Genomic DNA, 21,476 nt, shown 5'->3' with positions numbered 1-21,476 from the left:
GACCAAATATGCACACACTACAAGTGAACTACTAACCCTTAAAACTAAAAAGTAAGCCACCCACTTGTGGCTCACACCTGTAGTTGTAACTACTCAGGAGGCTGAGATCTGAGGATCACAGTTCAAAGCCAGCCCGGGCAGGAAAGCACATGAGACACTTATCTCCAATTAGTTAGCAAAAAGCTGGAAGTGAAATTGTGACTCAAACAGTCGTGGCACATTCTTTTTTTTCTTCTGGTCATGGAGCTTGGACTCTGGGCTTGGGTGCTGTCCCTGTGCTCTTCAGATCAAGGCGAGCATGCTAACCTTGTAGCTCACACAGTAGAATGCTACTTAAGTGCTCCAGGACCTACACACACACGTGTGCACATTCACACATGTGCACATGCTTGCACACCCACTCACACCCACTACTACCACCAAACAATAAAAAAAAAAACCCTGAAAAATAAGACGCCAACAACCCATTTTTGAGGACAGACAAGACCTGCACAGGGTGCTGATGTAAACGGAGATGCGCAGCACTGTACACCCACTGAGACCAGGAGCGTGGTGTGTGTGGCACTGTACACCCACTGAGACCAGGAGCGTGGGGTCTGCGGCACTGTACACCCACTGAGACCAGGAGCGTGGTGTGTGCAGCACTGTACACCCACTGAGACCAGGAGCGTGGTGTGTGCAGCACTGTACACCCACTGAGACCAGGAGCGTGGTGTGTGCAGCACTGTACACCCACTGAGACCAGGAGCGTGGTGTGTGCAGCACTGTACACCCACTGAGACCATAGGAGTGAAGGCACCACCCACAGCAGGTGGGGGCACGGGGCAGGTGGGGGCACGGGGCAGGTGGGGGGGCACGGGGCAGGTGGGGGGGCACGGGGCAGGTGGGGGCACGGGGCAGGTGGGGGGGCACGGGGCAGGTGGGGGGGCACGGGGCAGGTGGGGGCACGGGGCAGGTGGGGGCACGGGGCAGGTGGGGGGCACGGGGCAGGTGGGGGGGCACGGGGCAGGTGGGGGCACGGGGCAGGTGGGGGCACGGGGCAGGTGGGGGCACGGGGCAGGTGGGGGGGCAGGGGGCAGGTGGGGGGGCACGGGGCAGGTGGGGGCACGGGGCAGGTGGGGGCACGGGGCAGGTGGGGGGGCACGGGGCAGGTGGGGGCACGGGGCAGGTGGGGGCACGGGGCAGGTGGGGGGCACGGGGCAGGTGGGGGGGCACGGGGCAGGTGGGGGCACGGGGCGGGTGGGGGGGCACGGGGCAGGTGGGGGCACGGGGCAGGTGGGGGCACGGGGCGGGCGGGGGGGCACGGGGCGGGCGGGGGGGCACGGGGCAGGTGGGGGCACGGGGCGGGCGGGGGGGCACGGGGCAGGCGGGGGGGCACGGGGCAGGCGGGGGGGCACGGGGCAGGTGGGGGCACGGGGCAGGTGGGGGCACGGGGCAGGTGGGGGGGCAGGGGGCAGGTGGGGGCACGGGGCAGGCGGGGGGGCACGGGGCAGGCGGGGGGGCACGGGGCAGGTGGGGGGGGCACGGGGCAGGTGGGGGGGCACGGGGCAGGTGGGGGGGCACGGGGCAGGTGGGGGGGGCACGGGGCAGGTGGGGGGGCACGGGGCGGGTGGGGGCACGGGGCGGGTGGGGGGGCACGGGGCAGGTGGGGGCACGGGGCAGGTGGGGGCACGGGGCGGGCGGGGGGGCACGGGGCGGGCGGGGGGGCACGGGGCAGGCGGGGGGGCACGGGGCAGGTGGGGGGGCACGGGGCAGGTGGGGGCACGGGGCAGGTGGGGGGCACGGGGCAGGTGGGGGGGCACGGGGCAGGTGGGGGCACGGGGCAGGTGGGGGGGCATGGGGCAGGTGGGGGCACGGGGCGGGCGGGGGGGGCACGGGGCAGGCGGGGGGGCACGGGGCAGGTGGGGGGGGCACGGGGCAGGTGGGGGGGCACGGGGCAGGTGGGGGGGCACGGGGCAGGCGGGGGGGCATGGGGCAGGTGGGGGGGCACGGGGCAGGTGGGGGGGCACGGGGCAGGTGGGGGCACGGGGCAGGTGGGGGGGCACGGGGCAGGTGGGGGGGCACGGGGCAGGTGGGGGCACGGGGCAGGTGGGGGGGGCACGGGGCAGGTGGGGGGCACGGGGCAGGTGGGGGCACGGGGCAGGTGGGGGCACGGGGCAGGTGGGGGGGCACGGGGCAGGTGGGGGCACGGGGCAGGTGGGGGCACGGGGCAGGTGGGGGCACGGGGCAGGTGGGGGGGCACGGGGCAGGTGGGGGCACGGGGCAGGTGGGGGCACGGGGCAGGTGGGGGGGCACGGGGCAGGTGGGGGCACGGGGCGGGCGGGGGGGCACGGGGCGGGCGGGGGGGCACGGGGCAGGCGGGGGGGCACGGGGCAGGCGGGGGGGCACGGGGCAGGCGGGGGGGCACGGGGCAGGTGGGGGGGGCACGGGGCAGGTGGGGGGGCACGGGGCAGGTGGGGGCACGGGGCAGGTGGGGGCACTGGGCGGGCGGGGGCACGGGGCGGGCGAGGGGGCACGGGGCGGGCGGGGGGGCACGGGGCAGGTGGGGGCACGGGGCAGGTGGGGGGGGCACGGGGCAGGTGGGGGGGCACGGGGCAGGTGGGGGGGCATGGGGCAGGTGGGGGGGCATGGGGCAGGTGGGGGGCACGGGGCAGGTTTGGGGGCACGGGGCAGGTGGGGGCGCACGGGGCAGGTGGGGGCGCACAGGGCAGGTGGAGTGGCACGGGGCAGGTGGGGGGGCACGGGGCAGGTGGGGGGGATACGGGGCAGGTGGGGGCACGGGGCAGGTGGGGGGGCACGGGGCAGGTGGGGGCACGGGGCAGGTGGGGGGGCACGGGGCAGGTGGGGGGGCACGGGGCAGGTGGGGGCACGGGGCAGGTGGGGGGGCACGGGGCGGGCGGGGGTGGGCTGGTGGGGGGGATACGGGGCAGGTGTGGGCATGGGGCCGCAGTGATGCTCACTTCCCGAGGGAGTGAGACAGCACAGCCACTTTCCGGCACTTTCTTTCAAAGCCTAGCACAGTCACACAGTGTTGTCCATCAGCCCTGCTCCTGGTGTCCCCTAATTGAGTTGGAAGCGGGGCGCACAGAACCCGCGTGTGGGGATTTGTTCATCAGTTGTGGTCCTGGCATTCCCTAATTGAGTTGGAAGCGGGGCGCGCAGAACCCACGTGTGGGGATTTGTTGGGCATTATTCACAGTGGCCCCAACTGGGAGTGACCACGTCCTTGACCAGGGGAATAAGCAAACTGGCAGATCCAGACAGTGGAATACGATTCAGCAGGGAAAAGAAACGAGCAAACACGCCACCAAAAGGTGAAAGAGGCTGGGAAGAGGCTGGGTGCTGTGTGACTGCAGCTCTGTGGCTCCGGGTGGGGACGCTGGGTGCAAACCTTCGAGGTCCCCAGGCTTTCTTGAGGCGGTGAGGAGGCCAGATTCTGTTTTGAGGTCGGGTCTCCTTGCGGAGCTTCAGTCTTCAAACTCTATTCTGTTTTAGCCTCATAAGTGCTTGGACTGCAATCAGGCATTACTATACCCAACTCTGTAAAGTTAAATTTTTTTTTTTTTTTTTGAATCCTGGTACTGGGCCTTGAACTCTGGGCTGAGCACTGTTCCCAAGTCTGGTGCTCGGGCTGGGAAGGTGGCTCAGTGGTAGAGTGCTTGCCTTGCATGCATCAGGCCCTGGGTTCGATTCCTCAGCACCACATAAGCAAAAAGAAAAAAGCCGGAAGTGGTGCTGTGGCTCAAGTGGTAGAGTGCTAGCCTTGAGCTGAAGAGCTGAGGGACAGCGCCCAGGCCCAGAGTTCAGGCCCCACAACCGGATCCAAAAAAACAAAAACAAAACCAAGTCTGGTGCTCTACCACTTGAGTAACTTCCATTTTTTTGGTGATTAATTGGACATAAGAGTCTTATGGACTTTTCTGCCCAAACTGGCTTCAAACTGTAATCCTCATCGCTCAGCCTTCTGAGGATCCAGGCTTATAAAGATGTTGTTAATGTAGGCCTTTGTGCATTTGTCATGACCTTGAAGACTTTACAGCACAAAGAATGAAGCCTACTGTGTGCAAAAATACACCTCATTTAGTGGTTGGGGAATCCAGGAAAGAATGCAGACCAAAAAGAGAATCTAACTGTAGTATAAACTAAGAGAATCCTGACTGCGGGGGTATAAAGCAAGGTGTCTATTTGTGTAATTTGGGAGTTGGGTTCTGTCTGTAGGACTGAAGGCAAGGGAAGTGCATACTTGCTACTTTCTGCTCAGTGTAGGTGGTGTCCATGTGAGTACAGGCTGACAGTTCTGACATAAATTCTACATGTGTGGTAGATGGTGGGGGTCAGGGGTCTCTGCGGGGGGATTTGCATTCCAAGAAGAGGAGGAGGTGAGGTCGTTGTGGTAGGGTTGGCAACACGCCTAACTGAACGCAGGAAAAGATGGCTGTTTGAATATTTACAAATAAGTGTACACACAAGTTAATGCACAGAACGCACCCTCTTTTGTCAGATGAGAGGGCATAGAAGTGAGCCCAGCAGCAACGAACACTGCCAGCACCCAGACCTTGGCGTCCAACAGGGCTCCATACAGAAGCTGGTTCTCCGACTGGGGCAGGTGATCTGTCTCTGGAGTGAGGGTCTGTGTAGTGTGCGCTGTGTGGGTGCATGTAGGGTGTACACGTACCTGGCCTCGGCGAGTCTCACAGTTGTGGAGGTAACTGAGGTGGTAGATCTTCAGATTTAATGTGGCAAAATTCAGGTACTTTGTGAAAATCTGGAACAGAAACATTGTAACAGCAGGAATCAGAAGTTGCAGATTTCAGCTGTTGCGGCTACTGACTTGCCTGAGGTTGCTGGAAGACAGACAGGCGGGCTCAGACACCCAGGCGGTGGTGCTCAGCACTTTGGGTGTAGACTCTCGCGTGAGAATTCAAAGGGCATGGATCACAGGCTCGGCTTGCACATCGGGCTGCGAGGGCACCGGGACTGTGCTCACCAATGCACAGCTTGCACAAGCATGGATGCACAGAGGGAGAAAGCGACACACAGACAGCGCAGGAATGCTGGTACACAGGGAAGACCTCAGACATCTTCCTGACACTCACGTCTTCATCTTCACTGGTGAAGCACGGGCCATCGAGCTTATTCACGGCCATGATAACAGCCATGACATCTTTGCCATTCATAGTGGGCATGGCCAGGATGTTCCTTGTCACGTAGTCGGTGAGCTCATCAGCGAATGGGCTGAAGTGGGGACACTGTGGTGAGAGGAGACAAGAAAGAGACTGTTGCTGGGGCTGGGGCCCGACCGCCCGGCTCTGGGCTGGGGCTGAGCTCTAGGAGACTCTGCTCCAACAGGTGTGGCAAGGTTAGGTGGCTCTGCATCTGGCCCTGGGGTATGGCCCTGGGTAGAGAGGCTTAGCTTGCCCTGGGACTCAACCCAGTTCACCTCACCTCTGAGCTTAGCAAACCTGAGCTCTGATTCCGAGAGAGATGTCTCTCCCTGCCTTGGCCTCTCTCTGCTCTGTCTCCACCTGCCCCTCCACACCTGCCCAGTTTGGCCTCCCGGAGTCCCCATCCCTTCTATCTCTAGCCACCTTGAGGCTGGCCCTACATGTTCCTCCCCCAAAATAACTTTTATTGAAGGAAGAATTATCCCCATTCTAATGGGTGGCTTGTGTATGGGACACTCACACCAGGATGAGCCAGCTGGAAATCTGGGGTGGGGTCCCTGTGCTCTGAGGTCTGTCCAAAGGTGGACAGCTCTGTCAGTCTCACTGTGGCCTGCACAATTCCACCAAGCCAGACATAATCCAGTGCCCCTCCCATGGCTGGTCGACACACATTTCTTGACTGTTTTGCAGTTGGATGAGAAAATTCCTATCAAAATCCCTGTTGACTGTTACAGAGAATCTGTTCTGCTTTTTTTTTTGGTCGGTTGTGGGGCTTGAACTCTGGGCCTGGGCACTGTCCCTCAGCTCTTCAGCTCTTCAGCTCAAGGCGAGCGCTCTACCACTTGAGCTACAGCGCCACTTCCGTTTTCTGGTGGTTTATTGGAGATAGGAGTCTCACGGTCTCTCCTACCCAGGCTGGTTTTGAACCGAGATCCTCAGATCTCAGCCTCCTGAGTAGCTAGGATTACAGGTGTGAGCCACCAGCGCCCGGCTCTGTTCTGCTTTTTGAGATAAGGAAGCCTTGGACTATGATCCTCCTACATCAGCCTCCCACAAATCTGGAATTACAGGCATAGGCTACTGTGTACTCAGCCCCGAGTCCACCATTGAAACACCAACATCCACATCAGCCCTTGTCCTTAGAGAGCACTATAGTGCTTCTGACAGAGCATCATGTGAAACTTTAATAATGTCTGTAGACCATCAGGTGTGACCCTCAGGTGCACACAGACCCCACGCATGACCCTCAGACCATGCACACGGACCCCACGCATGACCCTCAGAGCATGCACATGGACCCCACGCATGACCCTCACAGCATGCACACAGACCCCACACATGACCCTCAGAGCATGCACACGGACCCCACACATGACCCTCAGAGCATGCACATGGACCCCACGCATGACCCTCAGAGCATGCACACGGACTCCACACGTGACCCTCAGAGCATGCACACGGACTCCACACGTGACCCTCAGAGCATGCACATGGACCCCACGCATGACCCTCAGAGCATGCACACGGACCCCACACGTGACCCTCAGAGCATGCACACAGACCCCACACGTGACCCTCACAGCATGCACACAGACCCCACGCGTGATCCTCAGAGCATGCACACAGACCTCACACGTGACCCTCAGAGCATGCACACAGACCCCACACGTGACCCTCAGAGCATGTACACAGACCCCACGCGTGATCCTCAGAGCATGCACACGGACCTCACACGTGACCTTCAGAGCATTCACACAGACCCCACGCATGACCCTCAGAGCATGCACACAGACCCCACACGTGACCCTCACAGCATGCACACGGACCCCACACGTGACCCTCAGAGCATGCACACGGACCCCACACGTGACCCTCAGAGCATGCACACAGATCCCACACATGACCCTCAGAGCATGCACACGGACCCCACGCGTGACCCTCACAGCATGCACACGGACCCCACACGTGACCCTCAGAGCATGCACACAGACCCCACGCGTGACCCTCACAGCATGCACACAGACCCCACGCGTGATCCTCAGAGCATGCACACAGACCCCACGCGTGATCCTCACAGCATGCACACGGACCCCACGCGTGACCCTCACAGCATGCACACAGACCCCACACGTGACTCTCAGAGCATGCACACAGACCCCACGCGTGATCCTCAGAGCATGCACACAGACCCCACGCGTGACCCTCAGACCATGCACACAGACCCCACATGTGACCCTCAGAGCATGCACACGGACCCCACGCGTGACCCTCACAGCATGCACACGGACCCCACACGTGACCCTCACAGCATGCACACAGACCCCACACGTGACCCTCACAGCATGCACACAGATCCCACACATGACCCTCAGAGCATGCACACGGACCCCACGCGTGACCCTCACAGCATGCACACAGACCCCACACATGACCCTCAGAGCATGCACACGGACCCCACGCGTGACCCTCAGAGCATGCACACGGACCCCACACGTGACCCTCAGAGCATGCACACAGACCCCACACGTGACCCTCACAGCATGCACACGGACCCCACACGTGACCCTCAGAGCATGCACACAGACCCCACACGTGACCCTCAGAGTATGCACACGGACCCCACACGTGACCCTCACAGCATGCTCACAGACCTCACACGTGACCCTCACAGCATGCTCACAGACCCCACACATGACCCTCAGAGCATGCACACGGACCCCACGCGTGACCCTCAGCGCATGCACACGGACCCCACGCGTGACCCTCAGAGCATGCACACGGACCCCACACGTGACCCTCAGAGCATGCACACGGACCCCACGCGTGACCCTCAGAGCATGCACACAGACCCCACACGTGACCCTCAGAGTATGCACACGGACCCCACACGTGACTCTCAGAGCATGCACACGGACCCCATGCGTGACCCTCAGCGCATGCACACTATGTATAGGTCCTAGTCAGCAAACGTCCAGTCTTGCTTTTCCAGATTTGTCTCACATTTTGTTCTGAGACCCCCTCTTCCACCTCTTTGCCTCACTCACTTCTAAGCCTCCTTCCTCAAGCAAGCAGTAGGGCATCCTGGCACCTCCTTCCTTCCACCAGGGAGCCTTGCACTGTTAATTACTTTTCTCATTCATAGGTCTTCCCCCTGTGGGGACTTGGTTTTAGAATGCTCCCAGAGCTCTCTGTGCTCTCTCCTCCATGGTGCCTTTCTCGGCTCCCCTCTTCGTGCTGGGGCCCAGGTTTTCCTGGCAAATACCTTCGCCCTGCCCCAGCTCTCCTACCTGGGTCTGGTGCAATCACATCTTTTCGGTGTATGTGGTACTGAGGAATTGAACAGAGGCCTTCATGCCTGCTAAGCAAGCACTCTACTGCGGAGCCACATTCCCAGTCCTTGTTTTGTTTTTTCACCTAAACTAACTTTGAAAATTTCCAGCTTGGTACCTAGGGCATCTCAAAGAATGTACCTCTTGCCTCGTAGAGACTTTTTTAAGTAGATATGTTTGTGGATATGTTTGGCCATGTGCGAAGCACTGCTAAACAGTATCTCCAGGGGTTGATTTCCTGTCTCTGCTTCCCCCCTCCCCGCCCCCAACACCTCTTCCAGTTCAAAGGAGTCTGCAGTGGAAATGACTAGAACTGGGTTGGGGGTTTGTCATGGGTGTTTTCCAAAAGCACAGAAGCCTTAATCTTTCTCTGGGTTTGGCTTGCCTGTTGCTAGCAAGCACCAGGCTCTTGCAGCAATGTGAAGCTGGAAAAGAGGAAAGCCTTCAGTGCCAGTTACCTTGTGTAGGAGGTGGGCTAGTCAACAAAATAATGGCACTTTATCTTTTCTTTCTTTCTTTCATTCTTTCTTCTTTCTTTTTTCTTTCTCTCTCTTTCTTTCTTTCTCTCTTTCTTTCTTTCTTCTTTCTTTTTTCTTTCTCTTTCTCTCTTTCTCTCTTTCTTTCTCTCTTTCTTTCTTTCTCTTTCTTTCTTTCTTCTTTCTTTTTTCTTTCTCTTTCTCTCTTTCTCTCTTTCTTTCTCTTTCTTTCTTTCTCTCTCTCTTTCTTCTCTTTCTTTCTTTCATTCTTTCTTCTTTCTTTTTTCTTTCTCTCTCTTTCTTTCTCTCTTTCTCTCTCTTTCTCTCTCTCTCTCTTTCTTTCTTTCGTCTTTCTTTTTTCTTTCTTTCTCTCTCTTTCTTTCTGTCTCTCTTTCTTTCTTTCTGTCAGTTCTGGGGCTTGAACTCTGGGCCCAGACACTGTCCCTCAGCTCTTCAGCTAAAGGTGAGTACTCAGCTAAAGGTAAGCCACAGCACCACTTCCGGTTTTCCAGTGGTTTATTGGAGATGAGTCTCACAGACTTCTTGCCCGGGCTGGCTTTGAATCGCAACCTTCAGATCTCAGCTCCTGGCACCTGGTTGTGCTTTAACTTTTCTACAGCTAAGTTAACCATGCAAGCTGCAGTTTCCATCCTTTGTCCATTGTCATTCCCCGCCCCCGCCACCACACCAGATCTGTTGAATTCATTCACTGATGTAAAATATTCACCTGTATCTACAAATCCAATGCAATACCCATCAATATCCCAACCTCATTCTTTAATGAAATAGAAGAAGCAATCCAAAAATTCATATGGAACAATAAAAGATCCTGAATAGCTAAAACAATCCTTAGCAGAAAGAACAGTGCTGGAGGAATATGATCACCAAACTTCAAGTTCTACTACAAAGCCATAGTAATCAAAACAGCTTGGTACTGGCACAAGAACAGACCTGAGGACCAATGGAATAGAACTGAAGACCCAGAAATGAACCCACAGACCTATAGCCACCTAATCTGCAATAGGGAAGCCAAAAAAAAAAATGAATGGAAGAAAGACAGCCTCTTCAGTAAATGGCGCTGGTAAAATTGGTTAACCACATGTAGAAAACTAAAGTTAGAGCTGGGAGCTAATCCTAGCTACTCAGTAGGCTGAGATCTGAGGATCATGGTTCAAAGTCAGCCCAGGCAGGAGAGACTGTGAGACTCCTATCTCCAATAAACCACCAGAAAACTGGAAGTGGCGCTGTAGCTCAAGTGGTAGAGCGCTCGCCTTGAGCTGAAGAGCTGAGGGACAGCGCCCAGGCCCAGAGTTCAAGCCCCACGACCGACAAAAAAAAAAAAAAGTCAGCCCAGGCAGGAAACTCCTTGAGACTCTTATCTCCAACAAACCACTAGAAAACTGGATGTGGCTCTGTGGCTGAAGTGGTAGAGCGCTCACCTTGAGCTGAAGAGCTGAGGGACAGCGCCCAGGCCCGGCGTTCAAGCCTCACAACAAAGAAAGAAAGAAAAAAGAAAGAAAGAAAGAAAGGAAGGAAGGAAGGAAGGGAAGAAAGAAAGAAAGGAAGGAAGGAAGGAAGAAAGGAAGCTAAAGTTATATCCTTATATATCACCCTGAGCCAGAATCAATTCCAAATAGATCAAAGACCTTGAAGTAAAAGCAGACACCCTGAAAACATTACAGGAAGGAATAGGAGAAACTCTAGGTCTCCTTGGCACAGGCTGAAATTTGTTAATAGAGACCCAGAAACACAACAAATCAAAGAAAGGTTGGACAAATGGGATTGCATGAGGCTGCAGAGCTTCTGCATGGCAAAGGACATAGCTAGCAAGATCAACAGAAAGCCCACGGATTGGGAGAAGATCTTTACTAGCCATACAACAGACAAGTGTCTCATACCTAAAATATACCTGGAACTCAAAAAATTAAATCCCCCAACAACAAATTCTCAAAGAAACAACTGCCCAATTCAGAAACTTCTCTGAAGAGGAAATAAGAATGGCACATGAATAAACACATGAAGAAATGTTCAACTTCTCTGGCCCTAAAAGAAATGCAACTCAGAACCACATTGAAATTCCACCTCACCCCAGTTAGAATGGCTATAATCACAAAATCTAATAACAACAGATGCTGGAGGGGATGTGGGCAAAAGGGAACCTTACTGCATTGTTGGTGGGAGTGTAAACTTGTTCAACCACTCTAGAAGGCAGTATGGAGGTTCCTCAAAAGACTACACATAGACCTCCCCTATGACCCAGCAATCTCACTTTTGGGCATCTACCCAAACTATCACAAATAAGGTCATACTAAAGCTACCAGCACAACTATGTTTATCATAGCATTATTTACTATAGCTAAGATATGGAACCAACCCAGATGCCCCTCAGTAGATGAATGGATCAAGAAAATGTGATCCATCTATTTATTGATCAATCTATCTATTAGTGAAGTAAACATAGGTCCCATGGTTTCCCTTATTTGCAACAATTAGTATATGTCTAGGATAATCTTAGCAGATGAGCAGGTTAGCTCAATAACTATGTACATACGACCATATAAGATGATGCTAGCCGGGCGCTGGTGGCTCACGCCTGTAATCCTAGCTACTCAGGAGGCTGAGATCTGAGGATCGCGGTTCAAAGCCAGCCCAGGCAGGAGAGACCGTGAGACTCCTATCTCTAATAAACCACCAGAAAACCGGAAGTGGCACTGTAGCTCAAGTGGTAGAGCGCTTGCCTTGAGCTGAAGAGCTGAGAGACAGCGCCCAGGCCCAGAGTTCAAGCCCCACGGCTGACCAAAAGAAAAGATGATGCTAAGCGAAATGAATTCCAAGGCATTGACACAAGAGGTTTTTCTTTGTTGTTGTTGTTTTTAATGTACTATGTGATTTTTTTTTTTGTTTCTTTTGTATGTTCTTCCACTATGGTAATTCCCCTGTTGTCACTGTATATGATTTTGGTACCCTTGTATTGTATATACATTTATCTGAATTAGGGAAGGGAAAGAACAGGATGGGAGACAAAGGAGAGGGGGAACCAATGTGACAGCTATATACACAAGACAATATGTTGGAAATGATCTGTAAAACTTGGGGGGGGGGAGCTGGGGGAGGGAAAGTAGGAGAAAAATGAAGGAAGGGGTAACAAGTTTGACAAGAAATGTACTTATTACCTTACTTAGGTACCGTAGCCCCTCTGTATATAATCTTGGCAATTAAAAAATGCTTGTAAAATTACTAAGAATTGAACCTTAATTGAGCCTTCAGATTAACTTGTGAGAATTAAGAAAAATTCCTTCAACTGCATTACATCTCTTGGACCAGGGTAGAAAGGGGATTCCAGGTTTGCAGGAGCCCCTTCACTTTCCCCCATAAAACAGAACTTTCTAGTATTGTGTTGCCACCACTTCTAAAAAAACACTTAGCAATATTAGAGTAGCACATTGATGAAGTAAGAAGTTTTGCTCATTGTTTTCGCAAACCAGACACAAACCCATGTTCTCCAAGAAACACTGAAGTTGTAGTGAGTAACGCATCAGTGAATGAATAAAACGGTCACTTCCTGGCTGGCCCACGGGTCCTAGGAGGTTAGGTCCCCCAGGGGACGTCCAGTTTTTACCTCAGCTTTCTGGCCTCAAGCTTCCTAAATCTGTATGGCAAATTGCTCTTGATGCTTTTGTGTAACTAATTATGTAAAATCTGATACAACCAAATTCATTTCACAAATTTTAAAATAATGCTTAGAACACATAGGAAGTGGAGGCAGCAGAATCATGAATTTGGAACTAGGCCGGCTACGTACAGTCTTCTAGGCCATCTAATGAGACCCCGTCTCAACTCCTCTCTCCATCAAAATGTATCAGTATGAATATAAAAACTTAAGTCTCCAGAGGAAATCTTGAAAGGTGCTGGTGGCTCACACTGAGGCTACCACTTGAGAATCATCGTTCGAAGACAGCCTGGGCAGAATAGTCAAGGAGACTGCTACCTCCAATTAACCAGCACAAGGGCTGAGCTTGAGGTTGGCTCAAGTGGTAAAGATCTATCTGTGACTAAAAAAGCTGAGTGAGAACTGAGTTCAAGCATCACTACCAGTATACACACACACACACACACACACGCACACACACACGCACACACACACAGACACACACACACGCACGCACACACACACAGACACACACACACACGCACACACACACACACACACACGCACACACACACACACACACACACGCACACACACCTAAATACGCATTATCAGATTCTAATTGTTCACTGTTCTCTATTTTTTAAGATATACCTGTAGATTTAGACTGAATCCTAAATTCCAGTTTCTCTCATATCTGGCTTCACCTATATAACTAAGGCCATGGATTTCTCTTTCCCAAAGCCCCATAAGGGAGAACTGAATAACTTGATCTGAATTTCAAGATAAAGACCTTGTGCCTTGAAGTGGGGCTGCATAGAAAGTCTCTTAAACCACCCAGTGGCACAGCCAGAGACACTGGGTCTGCAAGCCAGATCTACTTGTGTTTAAGGTCTTTATGTGGTGAGCTCTATCTGTATTCATGGTTTGCTCAGGTTTATGGTGTACCTGACCCAAGCTTCTGTTGGTACTCAGGTTTGTGTATGTTTATGATCTGCCTAAGCTTACGGTTTCCCTCTGCTCAGGGTCTTCTTGCTCATGATTTGCCTGTGTGCATGGTCTACCTATCTGTGCTCATGATCTTTCTGTGTGCATGATCTGTTTGAGCTCATGGTCTGCCTGTAATCAGGTATGGCTGTTACTCATGGTCTACCTGTGCTCAGGGTCTACTTATGTCATAGTCTTCCTGTGCTCAGGTCTACCTGTGATTATGATTTACTGGTGCTCAGGGTCTTCCTATATCTGGAGTTTACCTGTGGTCAGGGTCAGCTAGGCTTAGGATTTGTCTGGGTTAACTTATTTTTATTTTTGCCAGTCCTGGAGCTAGAACTCAGGGCCTGGGCACTGTCCTTGAGCCTCTCTGTGCTCAAGGCCCCACAGCGCCACTTCCAGCTTTTTTTCTGTGTATATGGTATGGAGGAATTGAATCCAGCGCTTCATGCATGCTAGGCAAGCACTCTACCGCTAAGCCACCTTCACAGCCGCTGTCTGGCTTAACTTCTGCAGCTACCTTGTGAGGCAGATGTCACGAGACTCGGGAGCGGCCAGGTGCAGCAGGGCTCCACCTTGTACCTGAGCTCCCATCAATCCTGCTCTCTTGGGGGCTCCATGCTGCAGAGACTATAGTGGTGTCTACCATAGCCACACAGCGCTCACATTCTGAAAGAAGGGTGGTGCTCTCTACCTCAGTCTCTCCCTTGAAAATGGGGGTGTGAACCCAGAAGTCTGCCACCTGGTAATTCAGAGTATTGTGAAGTGCCTGATAGAAGTCGTGGTGTTTTGTGGGTTTTTTTCCCTTTTCCCCTAGTCTGAGGTTGGTCGGCCTAGCACAGCCATCTCAGGAGAAGGCATTTTAGGTCAGTCCTAAGGCGGGCATCACAGAGAGCTGGGGGAGGGGACTGAAGGGCACCAGCAGCTTTGCTGAAGGGACCCAAACCGAGGAGGGACACGGTCATCCCCACAGGTGTGAGATGAGGGACACGGTCATCCCCACAGAGGAGGACACGGTCATCCCCACAGAGGAGGACACGGTCATCCCCACAGAGGAGGACATGGTCATCCCCACAGGTGTGAGATGAGGGACATGGTCATCCCCACAGAGGAGGACACGGTCATCCCCACAGAGGAGGACACGGTCATCCCCACGGAGGAGGGCACCGTCATCCCCACAGAGGAGGGCACCGTCATCCCCACAGAGGAGGACACGGTCACCCCCACAGAGGAGGACACGGTCATCCCCACAGAGGAGGACATGGTCATCCCCACAGAGGAGGACACGGTCATCCCGACAGAGGAGGACACGGTCATCCCCACAGAGGAGGGCACCGTCATCCCCACAGAGGAGGACATCGTCATCCCCACAGAGGAGGACACGGTCATCCCGACAGAGGAGGACACGGTCATCCCCACAGAGGAGGGCACCGTCATCCCCACAGAGGAGGACATCGTCATCCCCACAGAGGAGAACACGGTCATCCCCACAGAGGAGGGCACGGTCATCCCCACAGAGGAGGACACGGTCATCCCCACAGAGGAGGACACGGTCATCCCCACAGAGGAGGACACCGTCATCCCCACGGAGGAGGACACCGTCATCCCCACGGAGGAGGACACGGTCATCCCCACAGAGGAGGACACGGTCATCCCCACAGAGGAGGGCACCGTCATCCCCACGGAGGAGGACACGGTCATCCCCACAGAGGAGTACATGGTCATCCCCACAGAGGAGGGCACCGTCATCCCCACAGAGGAGGACACGGTCATCCCCACAGAGGAGGACATGGTCATCCCCACAGAGGAGGACATCGTCATCCCCACAGAGGAGGACACCGTCATCCCCACAGAGGAGGATATGGTCATCCCCACAGAGGAGGACACGGCCATCCCCACAGAGGAGGGCACCGTCATCCCCATGGAGGAGGACACGGTCATCCCCACAGAGGAGGACATGGTCATCCCCACAGAGGAGGGCACCGTCATCCCCACAGAGGAGGACACGGTCATCCCCACAGAGGAGGACATGGTCATCCCCACAGAGGAGGGCACCGTCATCCCCACAGAGGAGGACACGGTCATCCCCACAGAGGAGGACATGGTCATCCCCACAGAGGAGGACATCGTCATCCCCACAGAGGAGGACACCGTCATCCCCACAGAGGAGGACATGGTCATCCCCACAGAGGAGGACACGGTCATCCCCACAGAGGAGGGCACCGTCATCCCCATGGAGGAGGACACGGTCATCCCCACAGAGGAGGGCACCGTCATCCCCACAGAGGAGGACACGGTCATCCCCACAGAGGAGGACATGGTCATCCCCACAGAGGAGGGCACCGTCATCCCCACAGAGGAGGACACGGTCATCCCCACAGAGGAGGACATGGTCATCCCCACAGAGGAGGACATCGTCATCCCCACAGAGGAGGACACCGTCATCCCCACAGAGGAGGACATGGTCATCCCCACAGAGGAGGACACGGTCATCCCCACAGAGGAGGGCACCGTCATCCCCATGGAGGAGGACACGGTCATCCCCACAGAGGAGGACATGGTCATCCCCACAGAGGAGGGCACCGTCATCCCCACAGAGGAGGACACGGTCATCCCCACAGAGGAGGACATGGTCATCCCCACAGAGGAGGACATCGTCATCCCCACAGAGGAGGACATGGTCATCCCCACAGAGGAGGACATGGTCATCCCCACAGAGGAGGACATCGTCATCCCCACAGAGGAGGACACCGTCATCCCCACAGAGGAGGACACGGTCATCCCCACAGAGGAGGGCACCGTCATCCCCACAGAGGAGGACACGGTCATCCCCACAGAGGAGGGCATCGTCATCCCCACAGAGGAGGGCACGGTCATCCCCACAGAGGAGGACACGGTCATCCCCACAGAGGAGGACACGGTCATCCCCACAGAGGAGGGCATCGTCATCCCCACAGAGGAGGGCACGGTCATCCCCACAGAGGAGGACACGGTCATCCCCACAGAGGAGGACACGGTCATCCCCACAGAGGAGGACACCGTCATCCCCACAGAGGAGGACATGGTCATCCCCACAGAGGAGGACACGGTCATCCCCACAGAGGAGGGCATCGTCATCCCCACAGAGGAGAGCACGGTCATCCCCACAGAGGAGGACACGGTCATCCCCACAGAGGAGGACATGGTCATCCCCACAGAGGAGGACACGGTCATCCCCACAGAGGAGGGCACGGTCATCCCCACAGAGGAGGGCACCGTCATCCCCACAGAGGAGGGCACCGTCATCCCCACAGAGGAGGACACGGTCATCCCCACAGAGGAGGACATGGTCATCCCCACAGAGGAGGACATCGTCATCCCCACAGAGGAGGACACCGTCATCCCCACAGAGGAGGATATGGTCATCCCCACAGAGGAGGACACGGCCATCCCCACAGAGGAGGGCACCGTCATCCCCATGGAGGAGGACACGGTCATCCCCACAGAGGAGGACATGGTCATCCCCACAGAGGAGGGCACCGTCATCCCCACAGAGGAGGACACGGTCATCCCCACAGAGGAGGACATGGTCATCCCCACAGAGGAGGGCACCGTCATCCCCACAGAGGAGGACACGGTCATCCCCACAGAGGAGGACATGGTCATCCCCACAGAGGAGGACATCGTCATCCCCACAGAGGAGGACACCGTCATCCCCACAGAGGAGGACATGGTCATCCCCACAGAGGAGGACACGGTCATCCCCACAGAGGAGGGCACCGTCATCCCCATGGAGGAGGACACGGTCATCCCCACAGAGGAGGGCACCGTCATCCCCACAGAGGAGGACACGGTCATCCCCACAGAGGAGGACATGGTCATCCCCACAGAGGAGGGCACCGTCATCCCCACAGAGGAGGACACGGTCATCCCCACAGAGGAGGACATGGTCATCCCCACAGAGGAGGACATCGTCATCCCCACAGAGGAGGACACCGTCATCCCCACAGAGGAGGACATGGTCATCCCCACAGAGGAGGACACGGTCATCCCCACAGAGGAGGGCACCGTCATCCCCATGGAGGAGGACACGGTCATCCCCACAGAGGAGGACATGGTCATCCCCACAGAGGAGGGCACCGTCATCCCCACAGAGGAGGACACGGTCATCCCCACAGAGGAGGACATGGTCATCCCCACAGAGGAGGACATCGTCATCCCCACAGAGGAGGACATCGTCATCCCCACAGAGGAGGACACCGTCATCACCACAGAGGAGGACACGGTCATCCCCACAGAGGAGGGCACCGTCATCCCCACAGAGGAGGACACGGTCATCCCCACAGAGGAGGGCATCGTCATCCCCACAGAGGAGGGCACGGTCATCCCCACAGAGGAGGACACGGTCATCCCCACAGAGGAGGACACGGTCATCCCCACAGAGGAGGGCATCGTCATCCCCACAGAGGAGGGCACGGTCATCCCCACAGAGGAGGACACGGTCATCCCCACAGAGGAGGACACCGTCATCCCCACAGAGGAGGACATGGTCATCCCCACAGAGGAGGACACGGTCATCCCCACAGAGGAGGGCATCGTCATCCCCACAGAGGAGAGCACGGTCATCCCCACAGAGGAGGACACGGTCATCCCCACAGAGGAGGACATGGTCATCCCCACAGAGGAGGACACGGTCATCCCCACAGAGGAGGGCACCGTCATCCCCACAGAGGAGGGCACCGTCATCCCCACAGGTGTGAGAGGAGCAGCAGCAGGTGGAGGAGCGGTCCAGACTTAAAGATGAAATTTTGTCTTGGAGATTATGTGAGCAGGAAGGGAAAGAGGACATGGAAGGAAGGGAAGGAAAGGAAGGAGGGAGGGAGGGTGGAGAGGGAGGGGGGGGGAGGGAGGGAGGGAGGGGGGGAGGGAGGGAGGGAGGGAGGGAGGGAGGGGGAGCTAGAAAGAAAGAGAAGGAAGGGTGCGTGGAAGCAGGAGAAAGGTCGGTGTGGAAGTGCTCACGCCCCACACAAGCCACCGACCAACTGCCAACTTTCTTGTTTTCCTGCTCCTGTTATTCCAAGTGGCTCGTGGATGACCCATTTCTTAAAAAGGAAGTAACAACCAAGCTAATCCTACAGATTACTCTATTCAGGTCGTTGGACCGCTGCCTGTTTATAGCAGATAAGCCTAAGAGGATTGCGGCTGCCCTGGGGCCTAGCCTTCCCACCTGGCTGGAAGGGGAGCAAATGGCGCTCTTTGGGGAGGCTGTCCAGGTGGGACTCCCTTGGGGAGCCCTTCGCTAGGACCTGGGGAACCTGGGCAGAAGGACATGAGGCTGCCTGGGTCCCTCAGGGAAGGGAAAAAAGGAAGAGGAGACAGGAGAGGAACTGGAAGAAGGAGGCTGGTGCTGGCCTTCTCCCTCGGAGGCCCCTGGCCCGCACTGGCCTTCTCCCTCAGAGGCCCCTGGCCCGCTGCGCACTCAGAGCCTGTCTGCCATCCTCACATCAAGGGAGCCCTGCACTCAGCAGGCTAGACCTACGTTGCTCCCGCCCAGCCATGTAGGCAGGTCTTCCGGAGCCCTTTCCTCTGTCAGTGAGTCTGCTCCCAGACTGGGCCTGAGTATCTCAGCGCTGCACACTGCCCCCTCCACCCCGCCTCCCCACCCAGCACCAGTGGGGAGGAGAGCGGTGTGGTACTGTGGGAGTGTGGAGCTGCCGCTGGGCGATCTCTGGCCTGGCCCGGCAGGCTCAGACACCTCTAGGAGGCTCGCTATCCCCTCTGGCCACTGCCTTCCCCCAGGATCCTGAAAGCTTCAGGCCCTCACAGTCTGTGCAGGCCCCACGGGCACCAGGCAGCCCTCAGGCCCTCAGTCTGCACGGCCCCACGGGCACCAGGCAGCCCTCAGGCCCTCAGTCTGCACGGCCCCACGGGCACCAGGCGGCCCTCAGGCCCTCAGTCTGCACGGCCCCACGGGCACCAGGCGGCCCTCAGGCCCTCACAGTCCACGGCCCCACAGGCACCAGGCAGCTCTCAGGCCCTCAGTCTGCACGGCCCCACGGGCACCAGGGGGCCCTCAGGCCCTCAGTCTGCACGGCCCCACGGGCACCATGGGGCCCTCAGGCCCTCAGTCTGCACGGCCCCACAGGCACCGGGGGGCCCTCAGGCCCTCAGTCTGCACGGCCCCACAGGCACAAGGCGGCCCTCAGGCCCTCAGTCTGCACGGCCCCACGGGCACCAGGCGGCCCTCAGGCCCTCAGGCCCTCACAGTCCACGGCCCCACAGGCACCAGGGAGCCCTCAGGCCCTCAGTCTGCACGGCCCCACGAGCACCAGGGGGCCCTGAGGTCCTCACAGTCCACGGCCCCACGGGCACCAGGCGGCCCTCAGGCCCTCAGTCTGCACGGCCCCACGGGCACCAGGCGGCCCTCAGGCCCTCATAGTCCACGGCCCCACGGGCACCAGGCGGCCCTCAGGCCCTCACAGTCCATGGCCCAATGGGCACCAGGGAGCCCCAAATTTAGGACCTGGTCACAAGGTCAGAGCCTAAGTCTGTTTGTTCTCTGGCCTGATCAAAGACTTTAGCATGAGAAGCATTGCTGGGCTCACTTGCGTGGGACACAGGGGGCCCTCCCGAGCTCTCCTCTTCACTCATGGTGCCAAGGGGCAGCTTCTGGGAGGGACACCAAAAGGCTAGACACTTGCTCTAGGAGCGGGTGGAGCAGAAAGGTGGGGCTCCAAGGATTCCGCCGCAGGAATCGAGCTTTGGCCCTGGACAGGAGGCCCCTGCTGGATTCTTGAAGGGGAGGGAGGGCCCAGGGCCTGGCCTTCGCACACACCTCTGCCGCACACACACCCACCTCTGCCACATCCGGCACGTTCACCATCTTCTTGGTCTGAGCCACGTGGCCCACAACCCCGATGTCCAGTGGGAAGACGATCTCAGAGTCGGGGGGCACCAGGCAGTCCTCCAGGAGGCTGCCCGGCTGCACGCTGAAGAGCCGCGTGGCGAGCTCGGCCACGCCGTTGCGCTGGCGGTACATGAAGAGGCTGCAGCGGTCGGCATGCAGGATGGTGCACAGGCGCCGCAGGACCTTGAAGACCACGCGCTCCATGTTGATGCTTTCCTGCATGTCCTGTACCAGCTCGAACAGCGCCACGCTCTCCTCTACCTGGCACAGCTCACGCAAGCTGTCACAGTCCACCAGACGCCCATCCTCGCAGGCCCCAGCCACATTCTCGGGGCTCAGCTTCTTCCCGAAGTACTCGTGGGCGAAGCTGGGGTTCCCATCCAGGAAGCTCCGCACCTGCTCCTCGGTGAGGCTCATGGTGCCCAGAGCTGCTGCTCAGGCTGCCGCCTCCCCGGCTCACATGGAGGCTGCAAACGCTGCCGTCAGCAAAGTCTTTCTTAGTGATGATTAGAGAGCGAGGCGTGACTCACCCGGAGGGGCTGCCCTCCCTCCTCCCAGGCGCTCAGGGGGGCTCCGGTCTGTCACAGGGTTACAGCACGTCGTAGCATTGAGTGGAATAGGCCCTCGGCCCTGACCCCTCAAGGGAAGGAAGCCCTTGAACACCATGACCCGTTCTGCCGGAGGAGACATCCAAGGATCTGGGCTGGTTGTTCAGGAGGTGCCAGGTCTGCTTGGTGCCCGGCCCTGCTCAGGTACGCTGGAAAGTGTGGTGGGCACTGGCCTACCCTTGCTCTCCCTGCCCAGCCATCTCCTGGCCAGGGAGAGCCAAGCCAGGTCTGTTTCTGGAGGAAAATGTTGGCTGGGAGTGGAGGTTGGACCAGAGGAAACACCCCCAGTCCTCTGGGATAGAAGTTAGCTCAGTTATTCACCTCATCTCTCTTCTTGTCCAGGGCACCAGCGGTGGGGTGAAGCACTCTGCAG

The 21,476-nt window shown here is 57.1% G+C and overlaps 1 protein-coding gene across 1 annotated transcript in view; it reads right to left on the bottom strand.

The window, feature by feature from the left end:
- The window catches only part of Pde6b (phosphodiesterase 6B), a 46,373-nt gene extending 25,399 nt beyond the window's left edge, over nt 1-20,974 (bottom strand). Inside the window, exons 1-3 of the mRNA XM_042672759.1 lie at nt 20,445-20,974; nt 5,097-5,249; nt 4,676-4,765 (exon numbers count right to left, since the gene is read on the bottom strand). Of these exons, the coding sequence (XP_042528693.1) occupies nt 4,676-4,765; nt 5,097-5,249; nt 20,445-20,912 (711 nt within the window). The 5' untranslated portion in view covers nt 20,913-20,974. The remainder of the gene's footprint in view (nt 1-4,675; nt 4,766-5,096; nt 5,250-20,444) is intronic.
- Nucleotides 20,975-21,476: the final 502 nt, after the last annotated feature.

This window comes from Dipodomys spectabilis, unplaced genomic scaffold (assembly GCF_019054845.1).
Source record: "Dipodomys spectabilis isolate Male_0828 unplaced genomic scaffold, ASM1905484v1 ptg000771l, whole genome shotgun sequence".
Lineage (NCBI taxonomy): Eukaryota > Metazoa > Chordata > Mammalia > Rodentia > Heteromyidae > Dipodomys > Dipodomys spectabilis.
The sequence above is the reverse complement of the archived record's forward strand: the minus strand, read 5'-3'. Positions and strand labels throughout refer to the sequence as shown.